This window comes from Passer domesticus, chromosome 12 (assembly GCF_036417665.1).
Source record: "Passer domesticus isolate bPasDom1 chromosome 12, bPasDom1.hap1, whole genome shotgun sequence".
Classification (NCBI taxonomy): domain Eukaryota; kingdom Metazoa; phylum Chordata; class Aves; order Passeriformes; family Passeridae; genus Passer; species Passer domesticus.
This window is the reverse complement of record NC_087485.1, coordinates 12,664,053-12,674,969: the sequence shown is the minus strand read 5'-3', so window position 1 is coordinate 12,674,969 and position 10,917 is coordinate 12,664,053. Positions and strand designations below refer to the sequence as shown.

The 10,917-nt window shown below is 48.1% G+C and overlaps 1 protein-coding gene across 1 annotated transcript; it reads right to left on the bottom strand.

The window, feature by feature from the left end:
* Window positions 1-251: 251 nt before the first annotated feature.
* Window positions 252-3,252, bottom strand: CBLN1 (cerebellin 1 precursor). The gene is made up of 3 exons (XM_064386608.1): window positions 2,690-3,252; window positions 2,356-2,475; window positions 252-1,195 (listed from the first exon to the last, which is right to left on the bottom strand). Exons 1-3 carry the CDS (start codon window positions 2,954-2,956, stop codon window positions 998-1,000), a joined length of 585 nt encoding a protein of 194 aa, XP_064242678.1. The 5' UTR covers window positions 2,957-3,252; the 3' UTR covers window positions 252-997.
* Window positions 3,253-10,917: the final 7,665 nt, after the last annotated feature.

Genomic DNA, 10,917 nt, shown 5'->3' with positions numbered 1-10,917 from the left:
TGGTTCAGAGAATATAATACAGATAAATGCTATAAATAAGTGGATATCAGAGACGGCGTGGAACTTCCTCCTATCGACGGCTCCGCTCGGGCTGCCGGCAGCGGCCGCAGGGCTGGCGGGAGCCGTGCGGGGGAGCTGCGGGGCCAGGGGCCGCACCCCGAGCCGCTCCCGCTGCGGCAGCCCCGGGACCCCGCCGAGCCTCCTCCCCCGGCCTACCTGCATTGAGAAACCTTATTTCCGGTTAAGAAAAATAAAAGTCCCATTTAAACTTTATTGAATTAAAGCAAAAATTAATTTTCAATATTCACACATATATTACAGAGTAATAGTAAAAGTTCAATATACTTCCTGGCGTTTAGTTGGGCCACGTTGTACAAGAGCAAAACAAGCATCAAAACATTTAGCAGCCTTAAATTTCACAATCACTCAGAATTACATAGAAATATTGAAATACTCTAGTCAGCCTTGGCTGTGGATAGTTCTTCATGTAGAAATTTTTCCTTTTGCCAGCCAGTACACAGCAAGAATTGCATTTTCCCTTCCATCATGGCATCCATGTATTCAAAAAATACTTTGCTTTTTTTCTTTTTTTAAAAGTTAAACTCAGAGAAAGAGTCAAGATTAACATGTTTTAAAAACAAAACTACAAAATATGCTGTGAAGGACAATGAAAATATCTAAAGTCTACTTGTGTGAGGCAGAAGCCATGGGGGAACAATGGCAGATTACACCAATGACACAGAGATGGGAACTAATTTTGTGGGAGGAGAGAGAAGAATATAAATGGGGGTTTGATCAATTATAGTGTCTCCCGCCTGTTGGCTGCAACACAACAAAAATAAGTAGTAATTCTTCAAAGCAGATGTACACAAACCTAAGCAGGATTAAGCTTCTTTAATATTTGAATGTAAAAAGTCTGCTGTCCATGATTCTTCAAACCCAGCTTTGACTTGGGAACTTGTAAGAGATTTCTCCCTTTTCTTGGATGAGAAGTGATTTAAAGCGGGAACACTAGAAATCCAGAGAATGTTGAATACTTCCAGCCTCCCATCAAGTTTCCTCTCTCCAGTTTTAGATAAGCTCTGTCTCCTTTCTCCATCTGAATCAGTACTCCATTGCTAGCAGCTTCTCGGGTCACATCTTGGTCCCCTGCAAAGGCAGAAATCACTGGCCACCCGTTTAGCATCAAACTCACCTAAAGAGCAAGATAAAACAAAGCCCTCTGTCAATTAAAGTCAGACAATGACACCGCTGGGGCTCGCCTAACAGGCAAAATGCTTAGTTAAGGAAAGGCCTCTTTTGACAGCTGAAACTCCGGCCCCATAAAAGAGAAACACCAGTCTAAGCCCAGCTAAGGTATGTACTCCAAAGGAAGAAGTCTTTCACCACTGTTTTAGACCTGACAAGCACATCAAAACACCCGGTGCATATAAAGCAGGACATTGATCCTATTTTGGAGAATTTCAATAGGGTGCCTGTGTTTTCAGGCTATGAAAAGAGGTCTGCTTGTACTTATTGAAAGATGGCTTTATGCGAAACCTCAGAGACAGCGAGGAGCAGAGCCACAGCCGCGGAGTCAGGGCCTTTGAAGTGTATTCAAGGGGTAGTTTTCCTTTGTTAGGCAGCAAAGACAATATGCCACAACACAGTCAATAAGGTCTGCTAAGCTCGCGTTAATGATCCCGGGACTGCACACCCCACATTAATAATGCACTACCTGCCCAAGCTGAAGTGTTAAGCCACTTGCACCAGAACGGTGCTATATGGCTGTCCATACACCTTTGCAAAGTGCATCATTATACAGTCAGATCTCCTGTCTTGATTATACTACCTGGCTTCAGGCCGGTAATTTATTAACCCTACCTAGAGCAGCATAGGCATCAAAACCCATAGAAAAGGCAGGTACATACAGGGTAGCTGCATAGACATGCACAGATTCATAATCGTTTCCATGCCACAGCCACCTCCCTGAACCCCAAATCCCTATGACACCTTCTGCCACAGGAGAGCCGGTGAGAAGCCTGCCAGGGACGGCCGTTCCTGCGGGCACTGCGCAGGGATGCTCCCGCCAGCGTTCCGCGGCACTGGGCAGTCCGAGGGCCCGGGGCCGCAGGCGGCCGGCCACCTCCCATCCCGGGACGGCTCATGCGGAGAGGGGCCGAGCGGAGGCCTGGTGGGGCTCCGAGACCCCCTGGGCACCGTCCCCTGGAGCGGAGAATCGCCGCAGGTCTGCGCTCCGGCGGCGGCTCGGGGCACGTCCCGCCCCGCCGCCCGCACGGCCCCGTCCCCGCCGGGCCGCCCGTCCACTCCCTCCCGCGGTGCCCGCGGAGCCCGGCGACGGCGCTCGGGGCTGACCTGGATGGTTTGCCTGTTGTACACTTTCACCACGTGAAAATTGAAACTGTAAATCCCTTTCCTGGGCGCGATGAAAGTGCTCCGCTCCGAGTCGAAGTTGCTGCCGATATTCACTAGTACCTGTAAGGGAAGGGCACCGTCAGCACCAACGGGGGGCCGCTGCCGCCCAGCCCCGCTGCCCCCCGGCTCCCAGCGCCCCCCCTCCCGCGGGCAGGGCCCCGCGGGGCGGCGCGTCCCGGCCCGGCCCCGCCGCCGGCCCCGGCAACTTCTCCCGCGGCGGCGCGCCCGAGCCCCGCCGCCCCGGAGCGCCCGAGCCGCGCCGCGCCCGCCCCACCTGGTCGAAGTAGATGATCATGGTGCGGTTGCTCATCTCGGAGGGCTCGTGGTTGGTGCTACGGATGGCGGAGAAGGCGACCTTGGCGCTGCCGGAGCGCACGGAGATGCCGAGCGCCGTGCCGGTGGGGTCGGAGGTGGGGTTGGAGTCGCACACCACGAGGCACTTGCCCTCCAGCACGATGGGCTCCGTCTCGTTCTGCCCGCACGCCACCCACGCCGCGCCCAGCAGCAGCCCCAGCCCCAGCCCCAGCCTCGAGCCCCGCATGGCGCCGCGCTCCCTTCGCTCCGCGCCGGGCGGCACCGTCCGGGCTCCGCTCCGCTCGCTCCCCTGCCCCGCCGCGCTCAGAGCGGGGCCGAGCGCGCCCCGCCGGGTGGGAAGCGGCCGCGAGGAGGCACGGGAGCGCCGGCACACATAGCGCGGAGCGCTGCGGCGCGGAGCGGGGGCCGAGCGCTTCGAAGCGGAGCGGAGCCGCCCGCCGCGCCGAGCGGGGCTGAGGGAGGCGGCGGGAGGCGGCGGCGCTGCCGGGGCTGCCGGCGAGCACAAAGACGGCGCGGGGCGCGGCCCCGCCTCCCCACCGGCCCCGCGCTGGCGTCAGCGCCCCGCGCCCGCCTCCGCCGCGCCCGGCCCAACCGGCGCCCGCCGCGCGCCGCCGCCGCCAATGGCCGCGCAGTCCGCCTGCCGCCGCCCGCCGCCGCCGCTTTTGTGGGGCGGCGCGGGCCCGGGCGCGGGAGCAGGTGCCCGGCAGCCGCCCGCACCGCACCGCGTAGGTAGGAGCGCCGGGGCGCGGAGGCTCCGCGCGGGGCTGAGGCAGGGCGGGGCTCGAGAACTCCCGTGGAGCCGCTCGGACCGGGGCGTCGGGCAAAGCCGGGCCGAGGGCCCGTGGGGCGGAGCGGGGCCGCGGCTTTCCGCGGTGCAGCTGGGCCAGGCAGGCTGGAAGGGAGCGGGCTGCTGGCGGGGCAAAGGCCTGAGCATCACCGGCTGTGACCCCGCGCCCCTCCGCCGGAGAGCGCACCGAGGGACGGCACGGCACGGGTCCCCTTTGCAGAAGCGCCAGGCTCCGCTGTCTTCTTCAGCCGCCTTCGCAGCCCGGGGAGGAACTAACCGCAAGCACTCCGGGGAAGAAGCTCCGACGAGGTGTAGCGCCGTTGTGGGCGGCAGGGCGCCCCGCTGGCAGGGCAGTCCCGCCGGGCCGGGCTCCGTGCCCTGCCCCGCCGGGGCACAGCCCGCAGCGCGGGTTTGGGCTCCTCGCTGTTTCCTAAAAGTGCAGAGATTCCTTTGTCTCGGTGAACGTCTGACCCGTGTTCGTTCTGGATGTGCTGTCAAAAAATCATCGCCCGGGATTGTAAATGAAGAGATTACAAACAAACGACTGGAACAGAGTTATTTTCTAACTGGCAGATCTGTTTACAAAGTTAAACTTCAGAGATAAAAACTTTTATGGAGTCTGTAGCATCTTCTCTGGGAAACTGGATGTCATCCAAAACTGGGCTCCAGTGCAAATCATTATAAGTGTTGGTAAATGCTTTACTTTATTTTATTGTGCTGTTCTAATTGTGTGATTCGTAAGGTTTGTTTTGCCTGGGATCTCTCTCTCTGAAAGCTGCCATAAATAAAACTTTATTCATATAGCTGCCCTGCTAAGTTAACTGAGTGTCTGTAAAGTTGTTCAGCCAGTGTGTGAAGTATCAGGCTGCCCGTGGGCTGGCACTGGCTGGCTCGGAGGGGCCGGGATGCAGCGGGAACCAATGGCAAAAGGAGCCTCCCAGGGAGGCTCAAAACACCCCGCGCGTTAGATGTTCAGCGAAGCAGACTGGAAACCAGTGTAGTGGCAAGATGATACAGGGGAAGAACAGTGGTCAGAAAGGAGTTGGGGAGATAATACAATAGAAACAAAACTCCTGAGAAGTAGAAAGTGAGTGGGTGGAGCCACAGCCTGTTAGAAGTTGTGTTATGTTTTACTCCAAGACATGAGCTTAAGATTTACAGTGTATTGTTGCTGCTGGCAGTCTTAACTGAGTCTGAAATTAGAATCAGAAAATTTAAAATAAAATTTATATTTCTAAGGGGTACTAATAAGGCTAAACCAAATAAAAATTAGTGAAAATGAGCATTTTGCAGTCTTGTCATTTTGGGGAAATAACTTGGGGAAATGGAAACGGAAGGAGCATGACACTACCCTTTTAATTTTTTTGAGTATTTGACTCAAATAAACATACATGTTCTTTCAACACACGACTCATAAAAATATTCATGTATTTCTTTTGTAAGACACTTGTTGTGCATGACAAAAATCAATTCTCTTGAGCTCTAGAGCTCTTTAGGTGCAGTTTGTGGATTTGAGTCCAGGAGGGGCTGCCAGAGCTGGAGTTGTCTGGTGTGGTGACCCCTTGGCAGGAGGCTGGGTGGGCTTCCTACCCCCAAGCTCCTTGACTCCTCCAGTGACTCAGTGGATGGGATTAGCAGGAAGAACCAGAACAGGGGCACCTGGAAAAATGAACAAATGTGTCACTTTACCTCACACAGGAGGTGGGCAGGCAGATACGGGGGTGCCAGGATTCCTGTGCCAGACACCCTCGTTGTCAGTGACTTTCATTCCTGCACACTTGACTAGCACTGTAGCACCCAGCTCCTGCAGCTCTGCTGTAATAAACTAACACCTGCCATGCAAATTAGACCTGACTTCATTTTCATTAAATGTCACATGCGCTGCTAGGCAGTTGTGTTGATTCTCTCTGTGCTGACAACAGTCTGACTTGTACTGGGCACAAAGAAGAGGGGCTCAGCAGGAGGGTGCAGGGACTGATACATAAGCACGTGGCATAATTAGTGATGTGTGGCAAAGACCTCCCCATCTAGGAGTGGAAATTTGCAAATCCAGATGCTTACAGAGGGCCAGGAATTGTTGCCCCCTCTAATTACAAACTGCATTGTTGGTCAATGTCATTGAGATCCAAGAGGGCAATGGTCATTGAGATACACTGGAAATGGTGTGAAGGTATTAACAAACTGTAACAGATGTGTAGATGGTAGCCTGAAATTAATATATTTGTCAAGCAGAGCTCTTTTGTGTTTGCTTATAAGAAAATGCTGTGGATGTGGTAAAAATACGTGAACTGTCCATTGTGTGATAACTTGCCCTGACCTCAATATTGACAGATTGACTCCAGACTATGAGTTTGTAGAATTCCCTTAATGTCTCACTCAAGGTTAAAGAAACAAACAAAACCCCAAACCAAACCAAAATGAAAAAAAGAAAATCCACAAGAAAAAAACCAACCAAACAAACAAACATCTTGGAAATAATCTGGAGGGGAAGAAAATAATTGAAGGATCCTTGTTAAGTCCCTGAAGCACCACTTCAGGACTGGTTACTATCCTGCTCAGATCACGAGAGGGTTGCTTATTTTGTACCAGAAAAAGAACTATGGAGACACGAAAATAACAATTTTTTTTACCTCTTACAGAAGCAAGCTTAAAGCTCATAGATACTGGACTTTTATATGTAGAAACCAAAATATAGTTTAGCCAATAAGCAGCAGCAGCATTACCTGTCCCCCATTACAGTGTCAGTGAGCCTTAATCCTATTTTAGGAAAATCATCCTTAAAACTCAGTGTTACTACACATCTTACTTCAGCTTCACTGATGAAGAAAGTCTCTAAGCCTATGCTTCTCTGAAAACAGGTACAGAGAAATCTACTGGAAACCTTTATATTTCCTTCAAGAGAATAATTTAGCAAGAGTTTAGCTTGCTGTGTATGAATTCACCTTTTTACAGGCTACTTCCCTTTTGATTTAATCCTTCTTGAATAAGAAATGCAAGGTCTGGTCCATAACTGGATAACTTATATGAAATGCAGTTTGTTCACAATTCTGAAAGTGCAGTTTGTTCACTGCTATATTAGTTTATGAACTATAAGCAGCAAAAAGCAATTCAGGGGTTTATATATGCCCACATAAACTTAAGATACTTGTCTTCCCAAGCATCTGCTGGGATTCTGTACAAAGTCTGAAGATGTATGAAAATGAGATTTAGACTGAAACAGCTCTTGCTGATCCATACTGCGCTCTATCTAGAACCATCTGATTTGCTGTTGTAAGAGAGGTTTGCATGTATTTATGGTGATTTGCTTATGGTGTCACCTTCAGCTTCCACAGCAAGCAATTAAGGTATCTCAGGAGCAGGCTGAGTTCACTGAGAGAGTGCACAGCAGGAGCAGCTGCACTGCTAGGGTGCCATCCAGCAGAATTATCTCTAATGCTGCACATTGTAGAACAAAAAGACCCAGGACTTGTCATGCCACTTGCCTGTGCAGGTTGTACTCAGCAGAAAAATACATTAAATGGCACAGACAGGTTTGGGGCCAGGGGAGAGCAGCACCAGGCCAGGGATGGACACCACAGAGTGCCTGTGCTGACAACAGCCAGGTGATCATTTGTGTGTATTCCTATATCAACCTTCTGTAGTTATATTTGATCAAATGAAACCAGGTTGTTTCCCAACATTAATCATGCACTTTTTTTCCTATAGAAAAATAGTTCTGATTTTTATTTTTAGATATCGCTTCTGGCTAGAGAATATCAAACGATATAAGTTTAGTGTTTTCCTGTGCCTTCATGTGTTTTATAATGTTAAAAAAAATTGATAAAATGTTGAAATAAAAATTCAACTCTTGCAGTTCACATTTTTGGCAAACCTGAGTCTCAGGAGTGGGAATTTTTGATGGATACAGGTAGTTCCAAACAGAAGGTCAAAGGGGAAAGAGTTACACAGTCTTAACCATGTGGGGATTGCAGCAGTAAATTCATGTCAAATTATCTACCTTGAAGGATCCTTGGGCTACACAGGCCCTGTACTGGGCTTGTATATTTTGAAGAACAACACAGCTTATTAAGATAACTTAATAATAAATTTCATCTGCTGAATTTTACTGCCTGTCTGCAATATAGTATTTGACTTCTGATCTCACATATATATTACATAGAGCAACTTTAGAAAGGGGAAAGAATATTAACTCACTGCTAAGGGCATTTGAAAACCCATCCCTGAGACAAATATTAAACATTCTGGTGTATACAATCATAAATGTCCATGTGTAGAATAGCACTATCAAGTTGTTTTTTTTAAGTAACATTGGATTTCAGTCTTACCTTGAGATGTCTGTTTTACAATTGCATTTGCTTATGGCATGCACAGCAACAGATCTCTGTTGCTGTATTGACTGATGATGTGAGATAATTTATCACTTACGTGGAATATCAGCAGATTTTCTTTCAGGTACAAAAATTTCCTAAGTGAGCGATGTTGCCAAGGTCAGGAGCTTGATTTGTTTTTCTTGTCATGGGCGTCTGTTGAAACAAGTGCATTGTTACAACTGAATAACTCAAATTGGAAATTAGTTGCCATTCAGATAGGTAATTATATTTTAACAGGGCAAAATCCCAGCCCAAGCTGCCAGAGAACGCTCAGCTAAAGCCAGCACGGGCTGGAACAGCGTGTGTGCTCACTGTAATTGTAAATGGGGCCACCTTGGTCATGCTGCCTCTTCAAACTTAAAAGAATTAAGACCAAAGCTGTCCAAATGTTAACTGAAACTCCTAATAATTAAGGGTTATTAGGGGCTGTTGGCTGGCTTTATTTTCTACTGCAGTGCACTTGTATTTGTGGATTCTATTTATACACAGAATTAAGAGCTCTGTTTGAACAGGTAATCCAATCTCCTCTGTGTAATTTAGCCAATGATTTTTTTTTTCCTGGCCCTTAATTTTGGCTGTGTTTCATGATGTACGATGCAACTGCAATACTAAAAATAATCTCATTCAATATACCTTATCTGAAAGGATAAATCAGACCACCTTACAAATGCTGGATAATATTCTGATTTTTTTTTTTTTAACTTACGAAGGAAGCCCCAGAGGTGCTGAGGGGAATTTTTCGTGTGTATCTTTCCCTCTAGTGGCTGCTCTTCTCAGGGAAAAGCAGCAAAAGCAACACTTCTGCACTTCTGTATTGGGTACAAAGGGATGGCAGGATGGAGGGAAGGAGATGGGCAGACAAACTTTAGGTACCAGCAAATTAAAATTTCCTGATGAGCCATATGAAGACAAAGATAAAACAACCATGAATTTGACTAGGTTTTCATGGAAGATGAAAAGTGTTCTTGAAATGTTATAATAATTTTGATTAGTTGCATGCAAAACCAGCTTCTCAGCCACTTCATAGTCTCTCGTCGATCCTTTTTGTCAGTCAGTCATATTTCCAGTGTTTGCAGGACTCATGGAGTTGGAAAATACCTGAGTGACAGCCCACAGACCAGCTGTCCCTCCTGTATCCATTCCACACCCTTTTCTCCTGTTTGTAAATACTTCCTTTTGTCTGTCCTTTTGGCAGCATTAAGCCCACAGCCAAGTGTCCATGTTCACTGTGTCCTTTGGGCTGTTCCTGCTCTGGGATTAGTGCCTATCACACACCCCAGCACCCCTTCCCAAATTGTGGTTGAAGGAATGAGTTGAAGTCACGAATCCACAACTGTTCAGAGGATGAGGAGGCTGAGCCAGCACTGCAGAAACACAGCTGGCCCAGGCAGAAAACAAGGCTGCAGGGGGACAACCACCACGTGGAACATTTCATTAGGACTTATTTCTGGTCTGCATGCAGCAGTGAGTGCTCACAGGCCGTGCACTGGTCACCTTTTTCAGGTGTTGAAGCAGTGATTACGTGGAGGCTAAACACCTCAAATGGAGTAGGCAGAAGAAAAAAAAAAGAGAGGGAGAAGAAACCTGCTGTAACTTCATTCATAGCTCACATGGATGCCAACCTGGGTTACTTTCCAGTCCTTTAGCTGGAGACGTCTTTATTCCTTGCTTGCTTTAACCCATTTGTTTTCTTCCATTTTTGCTAGTTTCATAGCAGAGTTGCTCTCTCCAGCCAGACTCATTTATTCTGGCTCAGAATTGAATAGTTTAGGTCTTTGTAACCTACAGTAGTTGAGAGATTTCCTTACCCCTTGTCATTTACTGCTCTGACAGTCTACAGTAACAAAGCCTGTTAGATACCTCCCCTTATTCACTGCACATACTGGGCATATGTGGTACCTGGCTCAGAAACTATCACAGGGCTACCCCAGGGTGCCTCCCAGGGCACCCTTCCATCAGAAATCAAATCTGACAGGATTATCAGATCTAGGAGGTTAACTTGTAACCATAAGTCACAAACAATTAAAATCCTGAAATATTAGTATTTCATTAAGGGCTTCTTCTGAGAAGCTTATTAGCTATACAACCAGTTAAAAATGTCTATAGCCTTTCCCGGAAAAATTTAGACCAACCTATGGCTAAAAAAAAATTAATAATAATGAATTACTTACAAAATATTTGAATTTCTACTGGGACAGTTCTTCCTGCACTTATTTCTCTTTAGGTTTGAATGGGAAAATGATTAGTAGTTATGTCTATCTTCAGCAAAAAAGTAAAATAGTAAATTCTATCAAACACTGACTACAGCTACTTTTTATCATAAAATTTTACAAAGTCCCCACCAGTGAGCTCATTAGTGTAAATGATAGAGCCTTATTTCAGGTTCCAGTCAGCAGTTTTCTTTAGCTACCAAGCAGCCTGTTTTCTTTTGTGACATGGTAATGGAGGGCCTTACTCCAGAGAGCAGGGAAAATTTCCTCTCTGTTCTTGCAGGGCAGTCGAGTAGGGCTGCTAAAAGCAGGCAGAGTGAGTGGGGTTTCAGTGTCCTTCTGGAAGCCTTTCTGAAAAGAAGCAGAGCCTTTGTAAGGGAGAGAAGTGCACACTGCACCCCAAGCTTGTTTGAGGAGCAGATCTCAAGGGACGATGGAAGAGAAAAGCTGTTTCTAAAGAAAATAATGGATTCTCCCTATTCTACCCTCCAGATTATGTGTGGCATACAAGCACTACATGACATACACATTAGCATCCCAGGATACCACCTGTGTGCCTCACCACACACTGGTACCTCAGCAGAGCTGGGGACACGGCAGAGTCCTGCTGGCATCAGACATGGCTGGTGCAGGTCTCCTCCTCAATTTCCATGAGCACCTGCAGGGCTAGAGGTAAAAGGAACAGGCTGAACTGTTAAAAAAACTGGCAGCTACAGATAAAAATATTCAACTGAAAATTATTACTTCAGTGGCAAAGGATGGGGGGGGGGAACCCTGAATACCAAGCAATTTCTCCTGATTTTCATCTGAAAACCCCTAG

Excerpts from the sequence above, each read along its gene's own strand:
- CBLN1 (XM_064386608.1), bottom strand. The coding sequence starts at position 2,956 with ATGCGGGGCTCGAGGCTGGGGCTGGGGCTGGGGCTGCTGCTGGGCGCG. Across the intron at positions 2,476-2,689 it reads TGATCATCTACTTCGACCAG|GTACTAGTGAATATCGGCAG; the intron begins GTGGGGCGGGCG and ends CTTCCCTTACAG. Across the intron at positions 1,196-2,355 it reads ACAACAGGCAAACCATCCAG|GTGAGTTTGATGCTAAACGG; the intron begins GTCAGCCCCGAG and ends CTTGCTCTTTAG.